Source organism: Chroicocephalus ridibundus, chromosome 7 (genome assembly GCF_963924245.1).
Source record: "Chroicocephalus ridibundus chromosome 7, bChrRid1.1, whole genome shotgun sequence".
NCBI lineage: Eukaryota > Metazoa > Chordata > Aves > Charadriiformes > Laridae > Chroicocephalus > Chroicocephalus ridibundus.
Window position 1 is genome coordinate 51455036 of NC_086290.1, and position 26896 is coordinate 51481931.

General features: G+C 42.5%; 1 protein-coding gene across 3 annotated transcripts; it reads right to left on the reverse strand.

The window, feature by feature from the left end:
• On the reverse strand, window positions 1-26896 carry TADA2A (transcriptional adaptor 2A). 3 transcript variants are annotated; one of them, XM_063340573.1, is made up of 17 exons: window positions 26801-26831; window positions 25444-25757; window positions 24889-25071; window positions 24007-24113; window positions 22851-22910; window positions 22117-22208; window positions 20515-20672; window positions 18982-19070; window positions 18124-18196; window positions 11674-11737; window positions 9675-9718; window positions 9025-9135; window positions 7567-7638; window positions 6818-6950; window positions 6071-6114; window positions 3455-3528; window positions 1-1603 (listed from the first exon to the last, which is right to left on the reverse strand). In XM_063340573.1, the coding sequence occupies exons 2-17, from the start codon at window positions 25511-25513 to the stop codon at window positions 1418-1420; spliced, it is 1560 nt and encodes a 519-aa protein (XP_063196643.1). In that variant the 5' UTR covers window positions 25514-25757; window positions 26801-26831; the 3' UTR covers window positions 1-1417. The 3 variants fall into 3 exon arrangements, with proteins under 3 accessions (XP_063196643.1, XP_063196644.1, XP_063196645.1); XM_063340574.1 differs by lacking the exon at window positions 25444-25757 and having other exon boundaries at window positions 26801-26896; XM_063340575.1 differs by lacking the exons at window positions 25444-25757; window positions 26801-26831 and adding an exon at window positions 26743-26760.

Sequence of the window (26896 nt, forward strand, 5' to 3'; positions counted from 1 at the left end):
CAGTCTCACCCAGAGTCCGGGGACGCAGATTTAAGATTGTTTCAAGTCATTTTGATTTTATTACAAACCAAAACACTTCATGTTCAATGGCACCTCAGGTACACAGGATAATTACTCTTGGGGGGGAAAAACCACCCCCAAACCTAAACACCTTAAACAGGTATCAGTATAGTTAGAGCTCAGTTAGGCTTTTCCACAGGAGATCCCAAACTTGAGAGCACCCAACATCCCACCTGCTTTGTCTGTTCGGTCACTTATGGGATGTTATTTCAGCCTTATACGTTAGCAATGGAAGCTGTCTGATAAAGACTTTACTGTCTAGTGGATCACGCCAAGCTGCATCTGAAAAGAACCGTCTTCATCATCCAACCGTATTTGGAAACACAAATGCTTTGTACCGAAGTCGTACAATGGATCATCTGACGTGACGGGGTGTCGCGTGTGTGTAGGAACTTGTTGCACCTCGTCATTGCTTTGTTGGTCAGTTGGGCACATTGCTGTTATTGGGGTGAGCTGAGCGAGGGAGGCCCTGGAACAGGAGGGCAGGGAAGGGCTGTGCGAGCTACGGGCAGTTTGTCGCACTCTCCGCTTGTTATCTTTTCTGAGAGAACGTCGGGGTACGGAGCGTCTCTTTATTTACATTCCGAAAGGCTGCTCTGGGTGTAACATCCAGCCTTTCCAATGAGCCCGAGCAACGAAGACTGAAACTGAGGGATTATATATAACTTGACAATCCCAACTGAAGTAGCGAGCAGATGAAGCTTATTGGTTTGTACAGTGCACTCATGCTGTGATATGTGCTAATATCACATAAAAGTAACAACTGTTGAGGATCTTCCCTGCCACGTCCTTTCCCATCCTTTATCACAATTAAGTTAAAAAGACTGGACCACTGCAAGGTCTATTTTTATACCCTTGGGCATGTGCTACCTCCTTTGAAAGCCAACACTGTTTTAGGAAGTACAAGAAAGGAGGGGACTGCGTTTCTATACCCCTGTACTCACACAAAGTCAAAGTGTGACTCTCATTACGTGCTGCTCTTCTGCCCTTATTCTGGGTCGCTGTCAGCATAAAAGTACCGTGATTCTCTTTTTAGTTAGAGGTGTTAGAAACGAATGCCCATTCACATTTAAGATTAGCTTATATGGCATATGACTCTTTCCAGCGCTACGTGGCAGCGTAATTCTGACAACAGCAGTGTTAAACAGCAGAATCAAAAGGAATCCAGACAAAGAAATGTCAGTATTCATACAATTTAACAAAGCTCCCTACTTGTTTTTACAAAAAAAAGCCCCAAAGATTTTAAACAAAAGGAAATGTCCTTCATTCAACACTGTTAAAATCTTCCAACGCTGTCAAAGTGACTTCAAAGCTTCTCCACATCTGCCTGCTCCAGCCGAAGCGCTGCTCTCTGTCCTCAGGCTTTCGTGATGTACCCTTCTCTGATAAGGAAGTCATAGATTTTCCTGGTTTTGTTCACATCGATCTTGATGAGCGCTCTAGCCTGCGCAAGTCTCAGGCCTCCTTGTTTGTTACACTCGTTCACTAAAGCAGCTTTATATTCTAAATAGGCTCCAGGGACCAACCTCACCATCTGACAGAGCTGGAAGACAAAAGGTGAAGTTAATAAACACTAACACTCATCACGCGCTTTCATTCTGTGATCCCTGTTGGGGGAGTAACATTGTGAGTATTTTTCTGAAAACACTTTAAATGTGGTGGGTTTTTTTTGTCTGGGGGAGGCATACAGTAATTGTGTTATGAGCTGTTTCGATCCACAGGTAGGGAAGGGAGGAGCTTGCTGGCTGCTGCATTCAAAAACATTCCTGACTGAAAAATAAACTAGGAGGATGAAAGCAAGCTCTCGGCTCACAGGAGCGTAACTATGAGTGTGTCCTGTGTGGGCGTTGTTCTTTACAAACCCAGGGAAGTACACATGCCAAAGAGACTTGCAACCAGCAATTCGGCGTGCTGGAGGAGCGCCAGGGAGGGCATCTGTCTATTAATCCCCTGCAGACTAAGTCTTTAATACCTTTCTACAAAAGCAGCTATGCGCACAACGCCTGCCCCCTCCGGAAGCCCAGGATGGAAGCTGTGCAGGGAGGGCATTACGGGTTTGGAAATCTGGCAAAAGGAAGGGCTTTCAAAAGCCCCCGTGCTCTGCTGTTAGGTTGCAACGCTCCTGTTTCACTTCCAAATACCAGCCGCCTTCTAGATGGTGTGCTGGATCGCTCCCAGTGGAGATACTGGCTGTCTCCTCCTTTTAATAAGAAATGCTTAATGATTGTTCCTCATTGATAGGAAATTGCAGAATTCAGAGGACCTCAGACTTTATGTCTCAGCTGACGAGGAAATCAGATTCCCCATATACGCTAATGTCCTAGTCACAATTATTTATATGCTGAACGGAGCCACAAATGCCATGTTCCATGGTGAATCTGTGATCTGATTTTCAATGCTGCCATCTCCAGTGAAGGGGAAACAGCTTCCACACAGAGGGAAAAGTCTGAAATGCATCTGCATTATACGTACGCTGAAATCTGCCTTGTAGACAGTCTAAGGACAGATTATGACTTCTATTAAAAAAAAAAAAATAATCTTTTATTTCAACAGTTTTCCAGTGTTGCCTTTCACTGAATTAAGGACAGGCCTACACTGGGCTGCAGAAGAAACTGAGCCATGAATACGCGGCAGGCCCCTTGCTGCGTTGTTTGCCTCTCCTGGGGTTGCAGTCTCATTTCTGGGTGCTCTCTTGATCTCCCTGTGCCTCTGGTTTCTTTAGGTGACCATGCAAGAGCACTCCATATGGGGCTGCAAACTCCAACACCACGTCAAGCTAAAACCCATCGCTTAAAGAACGCCAGATTCCATTCTCTGCCACACGTGCATACAAAAAGCTTGGTATGTGCACTGAAAAGCAGAAATATGGAAAAAAACATAAAAAGTTGAATACACTGTTATTGCCTCCATGGTTCCCGTTAGTGTTACAGTGAAAAGCAACCATAATTGGCTGAGGTTAGGCTGTGAGATATCTATAACACAGAAAGAGCTCTGCTATTCTAGTCCAGTGATCTGTCCAGTGAAGCCCTTGATGAAATCCTCCACCAGTTTTAAACCCCATTATTCATTAAGAAAAAATAACCCTTCTGCTCAGCCCAGTCTCACAAAGGAGGGAGAGAGGGTGTCATACCCTGGATGTTATAATAGCACATAATAGCACCTTGGTGCTCATCTTTGCTGAATAAACTCATTTGCTGCAGCTATGTTGTACATAGAGTACAGTAACTGAAATTAAGAAACCAACTGGAAAACCTGAATGACTTTTGTGAGCAGGGAGGAGTAGTCAGGGCGTATAGGTGAGGTGTTTTCACAGCACCTGAGACAGATGGTGTGAGCACCCCTGCGCTGTGAAGATGAAGTTTTATATAGATTATCTTTCCTTTCCTTTCCTCACCTCCTTCTCCTTCTCGTTAAGCTTCTCTGTGCCTGGGAGACCCGTGAGGTTGAGCGGTGGGGCACTGCGTCTGCCTGCGGGGACAAGAAAGGAGAAAACACTGAGGAACTCTGAGCAGTTTGGCAATGGCTGTTCCTTAGGTGTGTTATCACAGAGGCAACTAAATCCCCGTGATGTTAACCCAGTATGATCCAAGGATTATTTAGGGCTTAACATAAAAACTGCACTGATTTGATAAAAGGTGTGATTTTGCAACTGACATAGTTAAGCGTGCGGTGAATACTTGCATGAGGACTCTGACGCTGTGAAACCCGGCTCGCTGGCTTTCGGGAGGAACTGGAAGACAATGGCTTTCTGTCAAACTGGCACTGGCCGCGGTTAAGCCGGGCTGCGCCTCCTGACGAAACCAACTCTTCCAGCCGGGGCCAGGGAGGGCAGTGGGGCACGCAGGGGGCGCGCAGCCTGCACCACTCGCTCCCAGCAGGCGTGAAACCAGCAGCTGGCAAGGATGCTGAGGTTATTTATTGGTGCCATTAGCAGCCGGTTTCTCTGGCATTACCAACAACTTCGGGAAGCAGAGTTTTCTTTAAATGCCTTTAAATATGATGCAAATATTGTAAAGCAAATGCAGTTTGTGGATTTATTTTTGTCTGTTATGATAAACAGTACTGAAAGAAACGTCTGTCACCAGGTGGTCTGATAGTTCTCACTTTCGCTATTGTTTATAACTGCTGAACTTTAACTGGTGCAGCTTAAAATTTTACAAGGGTTGTTTACTTGCAGGTTTGTGGTTATTTTCCTAATAGTTTGTTGTTTGTTTTTGTTTTTTTTTTTAACTTCCAGAGCTCAGAACAAAGCTAGGGTTATTTATTACATTTTTAGAAAGTCTATTGCCCCCATGCTTTGGGTTGCATATTTAGCACTGCTAAGAGATAGGTGTCTCTATCCCAGGACAGACTTCCCAAATTTGGCAAAGTGATGAGATCCCAGGAAATACACAGCTCTCTTTCCCAGGGGCTGTGCTGGCCACTGCTCCATTCCCTGCCCTGCCCGGGTCCTACCTCTGGGACCGTCTCTCTCCTTCTCCCGTGCGTCTGTAGGAGACAGACGGGAGCCTGGCCAGGTGAGGGGGGCCTGATCGGAGAGAGAACTGAAGGACTAGAAAGAAGCTGGAAAAGTGTCTCGGGTAGGTGTAGAGAGAGTTATTTCCCAGCACTCCTCCCTCTGTCTATGGCCTGAAACAAGCGTGCTATGATGAGACATGACAGAATTTGGTTTTACTGTTTTATAAACCTAGGAAATAACACACACACAAACTAATATTAAAGAAAACATAATCAGGCTGCAGTCATGATCTCAAAATCTAGAAGTAAAGTTAAGCAACGCTAATTTGCCCTCTTGTATATTCAGTATGATGCAGCCTTTAATTATATAGACACGTGGCAGTTTTTCCGCAGTATCCTTGTCTTATTCAGTATGCAGGATGTTTGTTTAATTACCAACTATATGGTATTTTGTTTGGGTTTTGTTCAACATGTGATACTGGTTGTAAACACTGCATGCTATCTGAGTTCCATAGGCAAAACAATTCATGTTCTTTTGGGCTCTGCTACTTCACTGGCCACTGAATACTTGACAAAAAATGAATTTCATTCTTCATTTTAGCCCTTCAGCTGAGGGGATACTGTCCCCATTTCATGGATTTCATTTCACGCCCAGGCTGAGATACACAATGCTGTCTTATCTCCAAAACACCAGATCTTAGCTATCACCAAATGTGTTTAAAACATAGTGCCTATTGACTTCTGCAATGACTAATTGCTTGGTCTTTTCACTCAAATTACCAGGGCTCCTGGTAGAAATGAACAACATTTAGACTCAGTGGTCACCTCTAAGAAGTTTGGTTCAAGTAAAACTTTATCCTGGTCTCATTCATTGCCTGCCATCCTGTGACCTCAACAAATGAGGTGAAATTTTATAAGAAGTCTTGTTCATGAGGGCCTTGACTGGCCCCTGAATCTGTCCTTACTGGACACTGAAAGAAGCAGGGCTCCTCTTGGTGGAAAAAAACCCAAAATTTGTGATTACAGAATTCAAGAATACAAAACCGTATTCATAGAAAAGGAAAACTGAAGTTGCATAGGCAACCTGTATCATCTCATTCTGTCACTTGCTTGATGCTGCAACCACTGCCTGCTTCTCAGGCAACTGTTTTTTTGTGTTCTGCCCTCCCAAATCTGCTTTCTGTCAGGTTCATATTGCTATGGTATGTGCTACACAGCTTCATTTAAAAACCGGATTAGCTTTATCTTTTAAAGATAAAATTTTGTTGTCATGTGAAAATTCTTTTCTTTCCTGCCTTGTTAATGTAGCTTTAGGATGGATTTTTACATTTGTAGTCAGAAAAATCTGTCAATTCAGCAAAAAACCCTACAGGATTTGCACGTGGAATGAATTGCAGATTGAGGTAATGTTGACTTGAGCTTTGCTTCACCATGAGGCTTGAGGACTGACACTTTTGCACTTGAGCAAAAGAGTCTTTCTCCAACTGGCTGCCAGAATAGTATTACTGATGTACGGCTGGCTTTTTATCACAGACCATCATCTAACAGTTACCTGAATTGGAAGGAACTGGTACCGTGGGACTCAGGCCGGAATCACTGAAAAGAAAGGAAATTTTCAAATTGCCTTCATGTTTTGTTTTTTTTTTTTTTTTTAAAGAATAACTGCATATATTGTCCCTGAAACTACTTTTTACCCAACTTCTAATAATTATACAATTCAACTTGCGTAACCCAGGCCCTGATCTGAAAGTCAACAGGATTTCTAAATATTTAGCGCTCCTAGATGGAAGACCATGTCTGAAAAAGGGAGTGAGGGACAAAATAAAAAATTCAGTGGAGAATGACTGGGGAAATGCCAAATCATCTTCTCAGACCACGTAGCATCCAGGATGCACTTCCTTTGCATTGCAGCTGGCTCCTTAAATCAAACAGCTTGTGCAGGGTGACTACACATTAATAATGCTGCTACATCTAAAATCATCTGAAACATTTCAAGTGTCATCTGCGCCCTCATTAATATCCATAAAGACCTTATTTTCCTCCATGACTTTATTAACAGCAGTTAAGTTCCTCAAATATAAACTACAGAAAACAGATTTGGAGCCCTTACTCGTCATTTTCTTGTCTGCACTTCAAGAAGCACTACTGCTGTTAGCCACCGTTTGTTGCCTTTCTGAATTTTCCTGTTCCTACTGTAATAAGTTGGGAATGCATTTGTTATTATCGGACAGAAATGCGTGTCGGATGCAGCTGACTAAAGCACAGGTATGTGAAAAGCAGAGTCTTACTGTAACCGTACATATCAGCTTGTCGACTGAGCCACTGCTGGCAGGCGCTGCTGTCCTGGATGTACTGCAGGACTTCAGAGAGCATGGTGCGCTTCAGGCGTTCCTCGTCTCGCGTCTTCTTGAGGTTATCGTACGTTCTGGCACCTATGGCAAACAGAGATCGCGTTCTCACCAGCTGCCTCGGTTAAAATTTCCAGACAGTTATTTTTCCACTTTAGGAAATAAGTGAGAAACTGTTCTCTAGCTCTGGACCAGGCTCTGCTATTCTCCCTCATGACAACTACTTGGCATGGGAATGTATTAGATTCCACCCTGCACCCCTCCCCCGCTAATTTCAGGCCAAAAACAAACAAAAAAGGCTTCCGTGATCCAGTTCCAGGATAAAAGAGGCCATTTCGTTTATGTGGAGGTCTTAGCCCTCTCTCCAGATATCACACTTGTTGACAGCCAGAGCAAGTGTCCAGAGATAAAGCACTGGAGACCACTGTGCCATACATTTTTTTTTTTCTGAATCTTTTGCACAGCGGTGACTAAAGCAGCTCTGTTAGACAGCACATTCTCCAAGCTGATGGCTCAAACTAGCTTTAAAAAAGCACAGCTGGACTGAAGCGTTATTGCTAAAGCCTTGTTCAGTTAAACGGCTAGGCAAATGCATTTCAAAACTAAGTGTCTTTTTATTCAACACATCCTCAGTGTTGCAAAATCATCCTTCCACGCCTTGATGAATGGGAATGGGCTGAATAATGCATCAGGTACTTACTACAGAAATTGGTGATTCCTGCTGCTCTGTATTCCTGTAGTCGCTTTATTTCCCTTCGCAGCTCAAATTCCACTGTTTCACCCCACGGGTAAGCAGGAGGGAAATCCAAAAAACAAATGTGGGTCAGCGGGGATGGCAGTGAGCTGTGGTGTACGTTGCTATTTCTTATGTGTCTGCACAGTTCGGCTACGAAGTCTACAGAACCACAGACAGGGTTAACCTCTCTGCACAAGTCTGGATCAGGGCTCAAACTCACCGTGGCCTAACACTCCTTGATCACAGATTTAAGCTGGTTTCTAGTGTATGTATGTGTGCTCAGAAAAGCTATTTTTCTCTTCATGCTTTGACAGTTCCTTTGCCATACCCTCGACAAGGCAAATAACAATACTGTAGGATATCTGGAAGGCATTTCAATAGGTTTGAAAAAATACCCCATCCAGGCTCCTTACAGCATCTAATACTGTCTTTGAACTATGACTTTCATAACTGGACCTTCCAAAATTCTTCCTTGCAGATGACTCTTTTTCTGCTGTCAGTAAGATTAAATAGCCATGTTTCTTTTGCTCAGCGATACTCACTGCCTATAGCTTTTATCAGCTGGCTTCCAGGCATTGCTTAGTTTTACAGTGCGCAAGTTTGCTTGTCTTGAATTTGTTTACTGGTACTACTCAGCAGAGCTGGATAAGGCGAGTCCTTGACTATCAGGTTAACTTGAGGACTCCGCTGTCACTACAACAACAAAACGAGGTTCCAGGACTAACACTCACATGCGGGACTCATGATTTTGCAGGATCATACTTTTGGTATTTCGCATAGGGTGTCCTGAAAATACAGGCACAACTGTTTAAATGCTTTGTTCTGTCTAATGAGCAGCAATTTTCCCAGCTTAAGTCAGAGAATTAAGCAGGATGTAATGACTCGTACTGGAATCTGACTAAATGCATGCTATGATTATGCATAAAGACTCGAGATGATTCAGTGATGGAACAATGCCTCTCCCTTTAAGGTAAGGGACATAATGACAGCTGTACTATATAATTATGTACACGTATAATAGTTTAACATGTATCTTTCAAAGAATTCACAATTTGCTGTCAGCTCCCAATTTCTCAACGCAGACATAAATTTTAGGGATTTTGTTCTTTCAGTGATATAGAGTCCCAGTAAATGAATAGTCGTCTTTTGATAAGAAAATACTACTGCTAACACATGACCAGAATGTTCAATCAAGTGAAAAATCAAACAAAGAACTCAGACACAGTTTAGTGGAAAAAACCACTTGCTGCTCATTTAATGTATGAAACCACAAATGTATTTGTTTTTCTGAGGGAGGTGGATGGGAGAGGAGGAGAAAACCAACCTCCTGGAGTGGTATATATTTAGGAAAGGTTGTAGATGATGCAACCACTCATTATGCTTATTGAAGAACATATATGCTAAAATCCTCAAACTACTTACATGCGTGGCTTTCAATGAACTTATCATGCTCTACTGGTCCAAGAATTCGCGCAAATCGCCGCATTGTGTCATAAAGGTCTTGAACCTCCTTTGGGTATCGCCTTTCCAAAACTAGAGGAGGGGAAAAAAGTGTCATGCCTTATCATGACTACTGTGAGAAGGAAATAAATTCAGTGGAGCCTGAACTGACTGCCAGCCTCTGTGAACTGCCCAAAGATCCAGATTTGGTACGCCTCCTGGCCATTTTGGTGTCACGACTACAAACTGATGAGTAAAAAGCAACAAAATTGTAGAGCCTTTAAAATTCTAAAAGGAAAAAGGATGACATTTACATGTGGTTTGATCATTTCTTAGAATAGTGAGATGCATTTTAATGGCCTAGGTTTCTCCTTCACCCCTCTCCCTACTGAGTGGAGCCCGAAATGCTTCTGAAGAGCAATTCCTCGGCAATAACTAAAACACTGAGCCGGGAATAGTTAGAGCCAGCTGGTTGGAAACAGTCAGGGCAGGAAATCTGCTGGAATTCAGACCATCTGAATATTGTCCAGTATGAAAAACCCACAATGGTGCACTGGAAACACTGAACACGCAAAGTTTTGCTTCCCGAGTAGAGGCTGCTTTAAAATTAAACAGTTACGCCTGATACTCACTCTGAAATTTTCTGAGGTTGATTAGGCCATGATCTCTTATAATTCTGTAATTGAGAGAAAATGGTATTACTAGAACGCATTAACTCGTGTATTAGCTCATAAATACGAAGGCTTCAGAAGGAACTTTGATTTAGACCATCAGAGGGGTCTAAAACTAAACACATGAAATTTCCATATCCCTTGATCTGGCTAACTGAGAAACGTGATGTAGCGATGCAGCGCGGCTTTAATTGGGGTAGATTTTGGGTGGTGGTATGCATTAGTCCAACTCTGACAGCACTCAGCACAAAAGGAGCTACAATCACTTTAAAGGTTTAAAATTGCTTCTTTAGGCACAGATTTTGCATCTACAGTGTCTTGTGACTTTCCAAAATTGGAGGTAAAGGAATGTCCCATGAAGCATGATTTGCAGCTTCAGAGGGACAAACGTCCTTCTGCCAGAGCAACGGTGAGGGATGGATGGCAAATTTTGCCGCTGGGAGCAGGATGAAGGAATTTTTCCATGACAGTTTAGATTTTAAAAAGAGGGAAATGATTTAGGTAACTCAAGTTTGAAATGTTCTTGACAGGATCAGGGCAAGGAGCAGAGTAAAAAGGCAGGTAAGATATTTATAAGCGCATGACAAATACATTTGTGACAGGTTTCAGCAAACGTCATGTGGTCATTGCTATGTGGTGGCTGGATAAACACCCGACTTTTGCAAATGATAAGAGATACTAAAAAGTTGGGCTTGTCAAGGTCAAGTTGGAATTTGCTCTATGAAATCCATTATGTTTTCTTTAGTATGTATAAAAGAATATTCCCGTCTCATGTAGAGAAGACTTTCTGAGTGTGATGTCAGCATTTTTATGTCATTTTCCAGATTTTTGTCCCATCCTGCTGTAGAAACTTTACAAAAACTGACACCGATTTGATTTACGTAGCTGAGCCTTATGGCACTTTCTTTTAGTATGACATGATTTATCATAATGGAAATTATACCACATAAATATTTTTTTAATTTATGAATTATAAAGAACCAGGCCAATACATATCAACTTTTACCTGTCATTTAGCAGAACTATGCTGTATTATGAGAAGGAATGGAGGAGTTCCTACTCCAAATTACTAATTCTTCCAGTAGAAAGTAATACAGCAAGATATAATTTTAAATATTGAACAAAGTATTTGAAAGTTATAATAAAATTGAATTTAATGAATAGATTGAGTCATTCTAAAAAGCTGTCAAATGAACTGAATAAATTATTCAAACACACGTCAGCAATATAGTTATCTTCATTACACATCGTAGAAAACTGACTTATGGACCACTAAGAATTAAAAATAATGATGCAAACCATTTCTATGGAGAAAGTGGGGGGGTCTAGCAATGAGTCACAGGCTGGCAGCTTTTTTTTCTCCCCCTAAAGTAGAAAATGAATTATGTGCAGTCCATGAGCATTACATAAAACAGAGATTTGTCTCTTTTTTTTTTTTCTGGTTCCTAGTCCTGGATCTGTGTCCGCTTTCCCAGACAGTATTTCAGTTCCTCATTCTGCAAAATGGCTACTCATCAGGTGTGCCAGAAGCTTAGTTAGTTATGTATAACTGGATTTGGGAAAGTAATATGAAGAGCCCTGTGTATATGACTTTCATGCACTAAAAAGGACTGGAAAATAGGCTTTTCAAAATTAATGACTTGGTTTTGAGAGTTTAAAGGAGAATTACGGTGTGTAGAAGTCTTTTGCCAACCATGTGGACAAATAAGTATCGGGGTCTGTTATCTGTGTTTTCTGGGCTGGTACCGTTGCTAAAGCCTGATGTTAATCTGTGCACAGAAGGAGAACCACACATTAGAGATGAAGCCTGTCACGCAAATTTCACAGCAGGAGGTCTCCATGCATGCGAAGGGTCTGGAAAGGTGCTATAGGAAATCAATGAAGTTTAGTATTAGGACAACACTGGCGAAAAATACGTGTTAATGAAACAAAGGAAAATAGTTATTGCTTGAAAACTCACTTTTTTCTTCTCTGTCTTTCCTTTAACCTGGAATGATAGATATCTACAACTGCAATCTTCAGCGCTGCAAAATATTAAAAAAAAATAATTACAGAATACCTAAGTAATCACTGTATTAGGCTAATTTTCAAGCCTGTATGTTCATGGTAGGCTGAAATGGTCATTCTACTGTGCTGTTTTAAAAATCCCATGGCAATTTGACAGGGGCATAAACTCATTAGAAGCTAACCTTCTGCAGACCATCCATGCTCCCTGTAGAAGCTTTCCTTTGCTTGCTCCTTCCAAGTACGTCTGGAATGTATGCCCCTAAATATCAACTCAGGCAGATCCTGAGAACTCTCTTCCTCTTCCTTCTTGGACTATTTTACTATTAGCACTTATTTGTTCCTTCATACATGCAATTGTTAAGTATTCCTTCTCCTGAAAAGCACATTTATTGGATTTAAGGATCTGAGGCATCATCTTTGCACAAAGGCTTCTCTGCACAGAGCAAGGAACTCCAAAAGATAGAAAAATACAGTTCTGAACTGTGAGGATTCAAAGTAGCCTTTGCTACAGTTCTTAAAAACATCTACAAGATTTTAGCTTGTTAACTTCTAAACTTATCTGTCTGCCAGACGAACAAAGAGAATAGTTCACGACAATGTGAAGAAGCACAGGAAAAAGCCATGCTCATTAGAAAACATCCTTTTCGAAATCAAATCTGTCTGCTGTCTGGCTGATCCACTCGGAGATCCTTCTGTTTCTTTCTCCGGTAAGCATTTGGTTGATAAACTTTTTTGGTAAATTCTTGAAAGAAAAGATAAGGAGACATCTATCACCTTCCCTTCCCTCATTTTGCTAAATAATGCAAAAATTCTAGGTCATTAAATAAGCTTAGAGTTGGCTCATTTCTTGGTTGGCTTTTTTTCCTTTACGTTAATGATTTCAGTATGCTCTCAGAAGGAGGAGGCTTGAGACTTGACAGTGGGTTTACAGGCTGTGGAGACAACATGCAGCGCTCTGAAACGCAGCAAGAGCACGTCCCCTTTCAGCCCTCTGCGCTGCGTAAACAGGGGTGGCCCAAGGGTGACAGAATCCAGAATCCACTCCTCGGTCTGTAGTTACAAGAGAAGAGCAAAACTGATACTGGCAGTTTATTGATTGCGCTCTCCGATAAATAATTAATAATGCAATTTTGAGAGAAGTGTGGTCATGTGTCTATTTTAAAATACGTATTTATATGTAAACACCAGGAAGCCCCCAGCCTCCAGGCAATTAATCTCTGCGGTTCCTCTGGGTAATAAAATCCCTTACAACCAGGGCCAGCTAAAGCCCCAAGGCTGTGCCTGTCGGCCCAGGAGCCAACAGTTCTGATTTATGCTTGCTGACCCTGTATTAGCAAAAGAATCTTCAATTTATACAAAACAGATCTGATGTTAATCTAGGAGCAAAAGACTACGTGTGAAGACAGGAGGGGTGGTACAATGTTCTTACTTCTTTGTGCAAATTTCTTGCAAAACCAGGGTGTTCAAGAATCATTATGTGTTTTCATAAAGAGGTATTTAAGTTTCCTAATTTAAGAACAAGTGCAAGTAGCAAATTCTCCTTCTTACTTAAATGTGGGGACAAGGAAGTGGGAAATGCAGTAAGTTAGACATGCATGAAATATATTACTAAGTGTCGGAATTGGTGCCAGTTTATGGAAAATATTTTTATATTTTTAAACCCTCTGCAAGCTAAGCTAACATGTTATTTTCTGGGGTTTGTGTGGGCAGAACTTAATAAGTACATGCAGAAATTGCATTGGAGAACCTCTATAAATATCACAAGTAATTATGCACCTATAACCATTGTATTTTGATGCTTTCACCTGAGTGCACAATATTCTGAAAGAAATTATGATCAACTGGGGAGGGGAAGGAACATTCATGAGGACAAATGAAGGGAAAAAAATGGAGCTTCTGCTTACAGAAAAATTAGTATTTGCTGCCACATGCACTTCTGGAGGGTCTTTTGTTTTTAATAGACGTATTCACACAGGAACAGCCGATTACAAGATCTGGAATGCATGAATAACTCAAACTACTATACTGTTACATGCCGCATTGAAATGAGAAAAGAGATGCTGTACGAATGAAAATTATTTCCCTGTGCTTTTCCCCATGGACTATACTAGGGAGAGTGTTGTTCGTACTGTTAACTTAAGATAATCCAAGCTGAAATCGTGTTCAAAGTGACCATTTTGGGAAATGATAAGGTTCTTTGAGACGATCAGAGAAGCTTTGAAGGATCCAGTGATAGGCAGAAATTCAAGGCTCCTTTCTCCATTCCAAAAAATCAAAATATTTTGGTTTCTCAAGAATGTGTGTCCAAAACAGCTTCTTTGCTTTTCATTCCTTTTCAGCCTCATTTGGTCTGCAAAAACTTTTTCGAGCACTAATGAGTGAGACCTTTGTTTCACGATAGCTAACCTCTGTTTGGCATGCAAGGCCCAAATAATGGGAAGAATGCAAACTAATCAAAGTAAACAGGCTGTGTATCCAGTGTGTGCCTCGGCTGGTACAAACTTAATGGCTGCAAGCCAAATTCACCCTCCCTGGAGGAAAGCAGGACCCCAGGCAAAGAGAGGATCTGCCTTCAGAGCGTGTCAGGAACTTCCACCAAAGAATAAACATCATGTAATATTTAGAAGGACACTGACTGCCTTGTATCTTATAATTTCACTACTGTACAGCCAGAGTTGCAGTCTATTTCCAATCGCTTCTAAACTTGCGGTTTCAGCAATTACTTCCCAGTGTTAGAGGTAAAAATAATTTACGTGAGAAGGAAAGGGGAGAAAAAGCCTAGAAAAAAATAAATTACTAACGCTATAATTCAGTCTGAAGAAAACTTGTAATTCATGAAATATTCAAGCACTCTGGGCTGAAAGAGATTTGTAACTAGTTGTTTCTTTTGATCTGTCCATTATGTTTTTGTCTAACTGCAGCATATATTTGCATGCGCTCATTATGTTGCAAGTACTGCCTAAAAGTTAACGGTTCAATAAGTTAATTGAAATATGAGAGATTTCATACAATTTCTACCATCTTGCTAATATCAAGAAGTGACTGAACAATGACTGTGACCTCCTGCGTGGTGGGAGGAGCTGGTGAGTCAGCAGGTCCCGGTTTCTGTGCTCCTCAGAAAAGGCTGCCTGGGAGTTTTTCCACCTTGTATTAAATTGCATTCTTCTTCCTTGTGGAAATACTGAGAACTTGTTTAGAGTGAGACAGGAAAATATAACAGGGAAAATACATCAGAAACAGAGGTCAAGTAGCTTAGATCTAGAACTTCTTATAAAATGATTTTTACAAAATTGCAAAAAAAGCAGAGCAATGTGGGGGAAAGGGAAGAAGGGGGAATTCTGTTCCAATGAAAGCATCAAATATTCCCATGTTAATGTGCAACCCAGACACTGCAGCACTGATCTGTGACTCATGTAACAAAAGAAAGGAAGAGAGACCATAGAAATTATTCTGGTTGGTGTGTTCTCAAGGTCTAGCTTGAGTAACTTTCAGAAAATGGAATATAAAAGTAGTTTTCAAAAATCAATCTTGAACCCAGTGAGGTTTAATGCATGGCAGAAAAAAAAAACCTGAGGAATTTTTCACAAACCTGATACTTAATCTATGCTGCAAGATGCCATTTGGGATTCTCTGGGCTATAAAATGTATCAAAACCCTGTTTTACATCTTTACCTATTTTAAAAAAAAAAAGTTTGCTGTTTGGCCAGCAAAATTGTGTCTCGAGCAGGTGTGGAAGCCCGGCACATGGCTGCTTTTCAAGGATGTTTCTGTACAATGTAGTGTAGAAGTTTGCCCGTGGGCAGGGCCGGGGTAGAGAGGCAGCTTAGAGCCGCTGCCTGGAAGTAGCAGGACAGGCAGCCCTGGGAGAGACCAGCAGAGCTGGGCCTCCAGGGCTGCCCCCGACCTTCTCTCCTGCTGACTAGAAAGGACAAAGGCTTCTTAAATCATCCAAGCGCTCGTCCGTGCCTTCAGATCCAATCGTTGTGCCATTTCGTACAGTACGAAATCCTACAATTAGGTCGCAAAACATTCTCAAGTCATCAAGAAAAGTCAGCATCTGAGATCTTTAAAACTGCAGGACAGGGAGGATGTGGCCCCTTCCTTATTTGTATTAACTTGGAGAAGGGAAAGATCTAATTCCAAAGTTTCTTTTAGAAAATTATTCCTCCTCCCCCCAAGATGTCTCACGTAAAAGAAAAACAGCTGGCGAGACCCTGGGACTTCATTTTTTCGAGGCATTCTCTCTCTCACGTGGGCAGATCCAGGACAGCTGTGGGAAGGAAGCTGCCAGAGTCCCTGAGCTAAGAGATTGAAAATGTAGTTGGTCACGCTCCATAATCTCGGCCAAGCAGTTTTCACAGGGCAAATGCCTGACAGCCTATACTAAATACTGAAGACAACTGAAGAATGGACTAGAGAACATCCAATGAAATTATGAGGCAAAAGATCTGACAGACAGAAGGAAGTATTTTTTCACACAACACTTAATTAAATTGTAGAACTCCTAACTTAATTGTGGAACTCACTGCTACAGGATGTTACGCAGGCTAAAGTACAAATATACATAGTTCTAACAGTAGTTAGCCACGTTCATGGAGGACAGGTCCTTTGGTCAGAATGATCTGAACACAACCTATGGCTCAAGAAGTCGCTAAACTTGTCGCTGCAGGAAATGTGGAAGATATGCCAGGAAAAGTATCTGCGCATACTTGCCTTTTCTTACATTCTTCTCCCGTGCATCTGCTACGGGGTACTAACAGGACACTGGGCTAGATGGACCAAAGCTCTGCCCCTGCACAGCTTTGCAATATTCTGAAGGGATGAGGAAAGATGATTTTCTGCATTCAGACTGACGAGTTAAACAGGAGGCTGGTAGGAGACACCTTAAATGGCTGAACTGTGCAGTGGGAGGAAGACGTGTCAGGGGTTGGAAGACAGTGCTGGTAAACCAGCTTCAATGAATATTAAGCTAACAATTAATGAACAGAACCAGGAGATTATCTTGCTTTTTCAGTTTACCGGGACTCAGAATAGGACATGGAAGCAAGAAAATATATCTTTTAATAGTAATAAAAAGAAACGATAGAGAGATGGCATGATGAATCCGTGACATGTCCACAAGCCAGTCCCCCTTTCAATAAACGTTAAAAGGGAAGCGAGACTGACATACGATTCTCATAACCTTTTTTGAGCCAAGGGAGTTTTCATTCCGTAAAGCTCTGTGTACGCTGCTAAATTTCAAACTGATTCTTTAAGTTTGGAAAGACTGTCTGTACGTAACAGGATTTGTCTGTCTCCAAGGGATGCTAAGGCTTTAGCTTAGAACTGCCTGACATAGATGGGAGAATTCTGAAGCATAAACACAGTACTTTTAAACACTATATGTACTTACAAATGTGGGGGAAAGTATGATCTTTTCTCTTCTATGGATTAAAATGTCATTTTCGTAATTCCTGTTGTCATTTTAAGAATTCCTGTTATTTGGTATTATTAAGGCAGCTGTGTTCACAGAAACTCAGCAGCAGTAATTGGACTCGTGCAACAACCATCCTCTCCTCAATAAAAAAGTAAGTTGTCATATATGGTTAATGGTGCTATAACTCAGGGTGGATGTTTAACGCATGAAAACCCATACAACTTCAAGAGCAGAACATTTTCAAAGTGTTGCACATAAATTACATACCTCCTTGCTGCCTGTATTAATATCCACCCTGATATCAGATTTCCTAAACTAACAGAGGTTAGAATAAGCGACAGATCTTCTAACAAACTAGGTATGGTAGGGAAAAAGGGTATTAGCAACAGAGAAGAAAGTGTTCCTCTTTCTATCAGAACAAAAGTTGTGCCTTGTGGTGATGCTCACAAACATTATGTAGATGGAAATATTATCTTTCCGCCAGGGAGGAGAAGTGATATCCAGGCATTGATGTTTCTGTTTTTTAATAAGCCTGTAGGTCTGTTTATTCAAACACTGATGTACTGCTACCTTTTGCCAGACAAATTGCTATCTCAGATAATTTGCGTCTACTTAGATAAACTTTCTCTGGAGTTTATACTGGATAAAATATCACTTGCGTCTTTCCTAAAGAGATACCTACTGCTGGTGGAGACTATTCCATTTCAGTCATGTTCTACTTTATAGCTGGCTACATTTCAGCAGTAAGGTGTATTATTCTCTATGTAAGTACCATTTGTATGTCAGTTGATTAAGAGCTTTTAAAAGAGATTTGAAAGTGAGGACCATAGAAATGCCAGTGTTTAAATCCCAACGCACAGAAGTGAGATCATTAAAAATGTATGTTCAGTTTTTAAAAAGTGTGTAGAGAAGAAGAGACCCAATGAAATGCTGAGTAGGCACTCTGAAACGTTGTTTTCAGACAACGTACAGAAATAGGGGACTTACCATGCAAAATGTCTGAATCGTCTTCTACAAAATCAATATCTCTCAAATCCCATTCAGCATAGTTGTCAAATTCCTGCTCAGAGGTGATTAATAAATTGTCATTAACTAGCACTAAAAAACTGGTATCAGCTTTCAGTAAACGTATAAGTACTGAAAACAAGAGATATTTACTCATACAGTTGTACGAGGTTCCATCCTTGAGCAACATGCCTCACTGGGGAGCTTTAACTAGGGAATGTGTACTATGCACCCCCATGGCTGCAACTGGAACAGGATGCTGTGATAGGATAATGAGAATTAATCAGGTAATCTCCATGACTGCCCCACTGTGGTGGAAATTCTGCTCAAACGTACAAAAACAAGCAGCCCCTATATGGCTGAATTCATTGCTTCATGTACAGGAGCTTGTTTTGCAACAGAAATTGGGGCCCCGGGCCCACGGCTAAAAACACTGCAAACAATGCAGGTCTTTCAAGCGATCTTTGGATCGGGCTCCTATGTGCTTCTGTAAGGCAAACGAAACAGAAGCATGCTGAAGCTGACCCCTTTTGCTAAGCATCTAATTCACAGCATCCAGCCCGCTTACGTAAAGAGCCATTCATGATGGGACATCTGGTGGCAGCAGCAGCCCCAGCCCCTGCACACAGGCACCCACTCGCCGAGCGCTGCTGGCAGCTTCGCAGGCTTCCAGCGCCACCTCTCTAATTAAACCCTTGGCTTAATCACCCTCTCCGGTCCTCTCTTCTCATGTTTTTCATATGAAGAGTACAGACCTATAGGCAGGGGCAAACAAGCGTGCGTTTGCTGATCTTGCATTCAGTAGCAAATTTAAAATAATGGGAGAAGAGAGAGTCTTACCTCAACAAAGTCCGCTCTCGCTGGCATGTACCCAGCCATATCCCTGGAGAGCAAGGAATCAAAAGTAGGCCGTGGGGGATCATCAGCAGCTGAAAAAAGAAAGGTTTTTAGATGTTGTGTAGGGCTTAGGGTCTTTTTTTAATGATCTGTAAATAGGTGTTTCTTTTGCAGGAGGAGTGGGAATAATTAGTTGAAGAAAAACACCCTGATTGGGCTTTTATTCAGCATTACATTCAGAAAAAGACTGAGCTCATCCAGAGAAAAATGCAGCAATCTCGAGATCTTCATAGTATTCTCAAAAGCCAAACACAGAAATTCAAGATAATAAATAGGTTATAAAATGTAAACTCCACATTTCAGAGCTCAGCATCCCCCCGGTAAACCTCTGCAGATCACTCGCTCTCAGCGTGCAAGTTCTTTTAGTTAATAGCAACAGGGGTGTTAAATCTGCCATCTTCTGGGTGCCATTTACAGAGAGCTGCAATTAAAGGTATACAGCTCTGAATTTTTACAGCGCTTCCCAACTGAGGAGCTCGGTGTTTTACCGACAATAATGGACTGAGGCTCACAACACACTTGTGAAGGAGCTAAGCATTCTAAGTCCCATGCTACAGATAAAGCAAGCTGAGGCACAGAGAATTTGTCTTGGCCTGGGTCACATAAAAAAATCAATGACAGCCAGGGAGAGAACCAAAATTGTCCAGTTCCTACTGCTTTAGCTCTAACCACTTTATCGTGAAATTTAAACCTCCAGATACCAAGCAATCTTTTTCCCCAGCCATTCCGGGGAAGCTTTATAATGGAACAGCTGATAGACTGGGGGAATTCTGAAGACGTTAAATTTAAGGAAAACTGAAAATTTGTTAAATTGCTGAAATTTAACATACACTTTTAAAAGGCAGTTTTAAAGAGAGAGGTGTGAAATCAGCCTAACTTAAAGGGCATGATTTTATGACAGATCACATCAGCAGTTAGGCCCGGTACACAGTGGATAGTCAGATGAAACGTTTTAAAGGTCGAAACCCCTTCTCAGTTAACGTTGCTGCGCGGGGTCTGGACAAGGAAAGTAACTACCCAGTATCAGGGTGAGAGCTCTCTCTGGTATTTGCCATGAAGAACAGGCTGTTTCATAGCGCCATACGTGAAGCAGCTTTGGGGCAGCTCGTCCTTTAAATGAATCTGCACATCCAGGCTTTTGCTGTGGTGATTTCTGTGAGTGACCGTTTCCACTGGCTGTGCAGGAACTTCTGGTTTTGAGGAGCTGATGTTTGCATCAGACCTCTCCGTTCCCTCCCTTTTCCCGCTGAACTGGCAGTCTTGGCTATTTGATATGCCAATGATTTAATACAGCGTGAAGACGACCCTACTACTAACATTGTTCAAGTTAGCCATCAGAACAAGCTCTCCTTTTGGGAATGAAAGCAAACTGCATGCGTGGTGTGTGCCTTTCTCCAAAGGCTGCTCATTTCAGGTCTGGAAGAGTCGAGACTTGCGGGAAAGCTCCCACATGTGCTACGGGCAGGGGATACTCACGGTGGAAAGGAATTGCTGTTTCATTCTGCTGTGCCTCCTCCGCCTGCTTCAGGTTCAGTAATGTAGATGCAAACAAGGGGTTGTTGATAAAGTGTTTCATATAATGTTTCTCACACTCCTCCTTGGATTTTGTGCACATCTGGTTAGCTACGTCCTGCCTGGAGGGGGGAGAGGGGGAGGCTTAATATGAAGAATACAGAAATGTTGAGGGTTCTTGTCTTTCCCTAGTGGGAAAAGATAATTTTGGACAAGAGACTGATTGCATGGTGTGCGGAGAACTGATCTGTCATGATGTCTGAATTCACGTTTTGCGTACTATCACTGAGCCAATACTTACACGTTTGATACAGGGAGCACTTTTTTGGTGATCACGAGCAATACAATTCACTGTCTTTACATGAGAAACTCCCTGTCTGATGGAACGTACCAAATCTTTTATATGCTTGAAATTTAGTATTGTTATTTGAGAGCTTTTGATACATTTTACTAATTCCAGGTAATGGTAAATTCTAAGTCTGGAATTGCATTCTGCTTCTCAACTTTCTCGTGCGATTTTAACTGGATAGTGGTTTCCGCTTTCGTGTAGTGATGTTAAACAGGTTTTTTTAAACACCAAAATGGTTGTACAAAACACGTTCTGGAAATTGTTGCCAAACTTTCTCAGAAAAGTGGTTGACTAGAAATATGAAGTATTTTGTCTTAATAAAATGGCTGTGTAAATTGAGGACTTAAAAAAAAAATCCACCAGCAGCAATCATTTTAATTCTGTTAAACTAAAAACTGGATGCAAGGGATTCCAGGAAGAAAAGTCAGTTTTTCCTTTATTTGGTAAAGGCTGAAAAAAGCCAAGTGTTTAAGGAAAAAGTTAAGATTACTTGTATTGCTAAGTAGGACAAAGTGTACTAGACAGCATACTTGAAGAACATAACTGCAAGCGTTTTCAGTCTTACTTATGACAGCAATGTACACATAAGAGCTCAGTTTTGTTTCAGTGAAGTCTAGAGTTCTATACTTTTAATACAGCTATTTTTTCACGAAGAGAGAGAACTCATGACTACAGATCTCCTTTATTTACAAATGTATAAAAATCCTGTAGCAACTACAGAAACTAACTTAACAGAACACAGTATAAAAATATTAAATATTTCCAGTGCTCTATCCTAAATATGACAGAGAAGCAGGAAACCTCCAGAAATAACAATACCTAGTTAGTCAACTGTAAGCAAACCGAAACCACACAAGATAAGAAATTCTGCAGTTAGTTTTTACATAGAGGTAAACTGGGGCACAGAAAGTCTTGGGCAATAGTTGAGTCCTTCAAAACCTACTGACTTTAATGCAAACGGAGGGAACTTTGTACTTCACTGGAGGTGCCCTGCATCTCAGAAGAACAATTTCCTTGTATATCTAACAGCAGATTTGAAAACAGAATCCGCTACCCCAGTCTTCTGTTTTAGCTGCTAAATTAGTGTCTCACCCACAATAAGTCATTGAACATTGAATATTGAATTTGCACCAATGGATTCAACAGTAAGATCCAGTGAAATGAAAGGAAAAACTACCCATCATTCACTGAAGTTGGCCGAAGCACTAAATTCTCACCAGTTGCCAAATCCACAGTCCATCACAGCTTCCAGGAGAGCCATTTCCTCTTGAGCCGTCCAGTTAGGATCCAAGACAGGGAAATCAGAAGTCTAGAGAAGAAAAAAGCAAATCAAAGTGCTGTGATCCTCTGTTACAATCCACCACATCAAGAGCAAAGAAGTTCTAAACTACAGGGCAACACAGTGTATAATACCGGCAGTTTTAAACTTTTAATGTGTCCCATGAAACCTGATCAAATAATTGATGAATTATTTAGGCTGATGGGTCATCAACTACAGTAAAAACTAGTTTGTCGCTACAGTTCTTCTGATTATACCGTTACACGTTGTATCTACCAGCTGTAATTCAACAGTGTTATGCTATGAGACACCGTAAAAATTACTGAAAACTTTTAAAATTTAAAAACTAATTTTGGGGAAGAAAAAACAAGAATAGAGAAACAGAAGTTGACTCACATGGTTAAAGAACTGGAAGTCTAATGAAATGCATTGAGCTATCTAAGCACAATAAAAGAATGTAGCTTTAAAAGTCTCCACTATTCCATTATGTTCCAGGTGGGTATTTTTCTTTACTCTCAAGGAAGACTTTTTCTTTTGTAATAGTTCTAACCCTCTGAATCAAAGAATTGTATCACTTAGCTTTTCAGTGTAATGTTAGTAAGCAAAGGTCTAACTCCTGGGAAGTTATGAAAGCTCAAGACTGAGTAGGTGTTATCTAAAAGGAATATTTACCATTATCTCATAAGTATGATCACTTTGATGTTTCTTGTATTCAAATCCTCGTGTGAAACACTGTAGAACAAAAGATTAGCATTATGTTAGTCTCCTCCTTCTGCCCTGAAAACATTTTAACTGATCCCTTTTTTCCTTTTATTCTCTGACGACTGGATATCCAAAACTGACTATCGGATATGTGGAAAAAGATACTCAATTTTTCTGGTTTCATACTAGAAAAAACATAAAATGGTAGAAAAATCTTTGTTAAAATTGTGTTAAATCTGTCTTTGTATCTTCCTTGTCTTTTGCACCGAGGCGTTACTCCTGTGAATCGACATACTTTTGTGTTAAGTATTTAAGGCAAAGTTAGGCAGGTGAAGGAAGCTTGGTGCTATGTTCTAAAGTCGATCGAGCCAGGAAGAGCAGAGCATTTCTTAGGTATTGAAAACACAGTTTCCCTTTCATCTTGGTTTTCTGTTTAAAAAGCACCAGCATGGTTTGCAGCTATTTTCAAAAGTAAAATTTCTGGTTTTTTAAGTACAGGTAAATGAACAAAAATATACCCAATATACAAAATATGGTTTTGTGTATTTTGTACATATCTGAGCACAAGGCTAACCACCTTTTTCAGTGTTAGAGGTTATTGCCAATTTTAATCATAAGTAATGCAAACTTATTTATTTAATAATTTAAAACTAGCAGTACTTTCTGTGGTTATCAGATCACACACATAATTTTTAAAGAACTATATCCAGCCGCAAACAATTATTGTCAGTATTGCAAACTTCCCCAAACTTTCATTTCCATTCAGGAGGAAAAAACAAAACGTGTGGTGACAAGGAAAGGGTATTTCTTGATGGCTTTTCTTTTCCAAGCCATAAAAATGACTCTCTAGACATGCAGCGGCATGTTCCGTTACACAGTCAGGCTGACTGCATGTCTTTAGGTAGCTTTAGCTGCCTTCACAAAGATCTCCTTCAGCCGCTCATGCCTCAACTCTTCAGCCTCCAACATTTTCTTTGTCGTTTCCCTGTCCCTGAGCAAATAAGTGTGTTGATACAAGTTTACAGAGACCAGTTATTAATGTGTTTATGGAACAACTTGGCACCGGACAGGCCTTTGATGACTTTCTCAAATAAATTAATGCCTTTGCTTTCATCCTTGCACTCACCTGCAAACACAGGAGGAAGGGAGGAGGCCCGCACTCCGCACACTTAACGTAGGGCTCTGTGAGGTACGAAGAGCAACCTCGGCATGGAGGCTTATCAAAAGGGTCATCTGTGAAGCCAAAAGTAAATCTCATGCAATACAAACAAGGCACTGGTTTAGCAATCACCTAAATTCACTTTAAGTGAACTCAGTTGTATATAACCTCTTTCCGACTGCATCTTTTCCAAATATCTGTTAAAAGTTCCGTGTTCAGCTGGAGTTGTAAGAGATTTGGCACCGCATCTCCGCTAGACCTGATACACTCAGGGCTAAACCTAAACTTGTGCAGAGGAGTCAAAGGAAAATCTTCTCTGCAGCAGCCTCCTGGTACAACTCAGCATGATCCGCTCGTGTTCTGCACCAAAGACCAGCCCCAAGGCCTTATTCGTGGAGAATACTGCACAGAGAGCTGCAGCCTCCCATTCGTGTACCTCAGGTCTGACTTGGAAAGCGTATTGCTGGGTTGCAAAGGCATCAACAAGATTGTTCTGTAACTCGTCCAAACCTCAGACTCTGCTCAGGTTGCTGAACAAGGAATGGAACACTCCTCTGCAAGTTTTTCTCATTTTGTTCATTGCAAAGTAGTCAAAATAAATAGACTGTCAAGTTATAAGCCACATTTTTTCCAAGAAAATGGATTTGAACTAGCCCAACTATAAAAAGTAGATAGAAAAAAAGATCCAAATTCACACTGAATCATTTATGTACATTCTCTTGAGAATTTGATCAAAGAAGCGACCCTGTGGACCAAATACTGCTAGATTTCTGTCTCCCTCCCCGAGACGGCTGCTAATATCTTTAAACAATGGCAAGCACTTTCCAAATGTCATCTTGTGGTACTTACTACTGAAGGAGGCCAGACGCTCCATTCCTCTTCCTTGGTGGTGTTCTTGCTCCTCTGAATAAAACCCGTCCTGCCTAAAAGCCCGTAGCGTGAGCCTTGTCCCAACCGGTGTGTCCAAAAAGGGTATTCTCTGCCTGCAGATCTCTCCTGCAGCCCCCGCAGATGAGATCCTCCCAGAGCCACCTGAACACAAAAGCAAAAGGGTTGTCAGCAGCCTTCGTAACAGAGTCCATTTGACGTGGCTGAGAGTCTGTTTTCTGTGTATGAGAAGAAATCAAACACGGAGGGACAGGATACAGTGTAAGGAGAGGTGTGAAGTGATGGGTATGTGAGCCAATCCTAAACCAAGGCTTTCAGTGGGAACGTATGAGCTGAGCAGAGAGTTATGAAGAGCTGCTGTGCAAGAAAGCAGTATGCACCTCCAGGAAGCACCGAGAGGAGAACCAACAGGTTAAAGGTGGCACAGACACAGCAGCGCAAAAATCTACAGTGCTCATGCCATCTACATTTTCAGTGTTGAATGGGACTCAGCTCCTATGAACAGGCCTGACTCACCAGCACTGGTACAGTGAGGTTCTGCACTGCTGGGAATTGAGTTGCTTTCCATTGTGGGATCTCTTAACATGTCTCACTGTTACAAGGTATTTTTGCTGGGAATGGCTCAGGCTTCTCACTTATTGAAATTAATGGTTCTCTTTCTAGACTTTTCTCCTCCGTGCACCATGTGAGGAAGCACGGTCTGGCATCCAGGGGCACCACTGAAGCTGTGCAGCCCTTTCAGGCAGATGGCAGCTGCTTCCATCCTGGCTACACATCCCTGCTTGGGTCCTCAGGGAACCAAGAGCAACTTCCAGCCTGGACTTTTCACCCTGTGGCGTAAGTGACCCCGCACAGCCACCTCTGGGCACCCACTCCACTCTGTGAACTGCAACCACTCTGCCCCCGTCCGCAGGGCTGCCTGAACCTGTGCAGCACCAACCCGCCGGGGCAGTGCCAGCGCCAAGCGCAGCAGCACAGCCCACTCCTGATGCAGCTCTGTGCACCCCTCGTATCCCATTCCCAAACCCCACTCCCCTTAACCCACTTGCCAAACCCCAATTCCCATATCCCGTTACCGAACCCCACTCCCCTTAACCCTAAACCCCACTTACCATATCCCACTCCCCCATATCTCATTCCCAAACTCCACTTGCCATATCCTACTTCCCAAATCTCACTCCCCCATAACCTCACTCCCCTATATCCCATTCCCAAACCGCACTCCCAAACCCCACTCCCCACCCCCTCATAAACCACTCCCCAAATCTCACTCCCCCATATCCTATTCCCAAGCCCCACTCCCCAACCTCACTCCCCCATATCCCACTCCTCTATATCCCGTTCCCAAACCCCACTCCCCTTAACCCACTCGCCAAACCCCACTCCCCAATATCCTGTTCACAAACTCCATTTGCCATATCTCACTCCCCAAATCTCACGCCCCCGCATCCCATCCCCAATCCCCCATACACCATCCCCACTCCCCGTATCTCATTCCCAATCCCTACTCCACAAACCTTACTCCCCCATCACCCACTCCCCAATCCCTGTATCCCAATCCTCACTCCCAATAATCCCACTCCCCGTCCAGCCCTGGAGGACCCTTCTCCCCATCACCGCCAGGAGGCGCCCTCCGAGGCCCCGCCCCCTCGTAGGCCCCGCCCGGCGCCAGCGCGGTCCGCGAGGCCGGTGAGGGACGCGCGCGCTCCCGGCAGCCCGTTCCCCCCTTTGGTCCCCCCCCGGCTGCCCGGACGCCGCCCTTCCCGCTTCCCCCGCCCCGGAACCGGCTCCTCCCCGCTCTGGTACGGTCCCGACCTCCTCCCTCGCCCCTCACGGGCCGGGCCGGGCCGGCCGCGCCCCCGCCGCCTCTCACCTCACGCCGGGCGGCGGGTAGGCCCCGCGCACCGCGGCCGGCCGCGCCCCGCCCTGCGCATGCGCCGCTGGCCGCCGCGCGCGCGCCCGACCCGGC

Coding starts and splice junctions, on each gene's coding strand:
- TADA2A (XM_063340573.1), bottom strand. CDS start 25,513: ATGTTAAGAGATCCCACAATGGAAAGCAACTCAATTCCCAGCAGTGCA. Junction 25,072..25,443: donor ACCTCACTGTACCAGTGCTG/GTGAGTCAGGCC, acceptor TTTTGTGTTCAG/GTGGCTCTGGGAGGATCTCA. Junction 11,738..18,123: donor CGATTCAGACATTTTGCATG/GTAAGTCCCCTA, acceptor AATATTTTGCAG/CGCTGAAGATTGCAGTTGTA.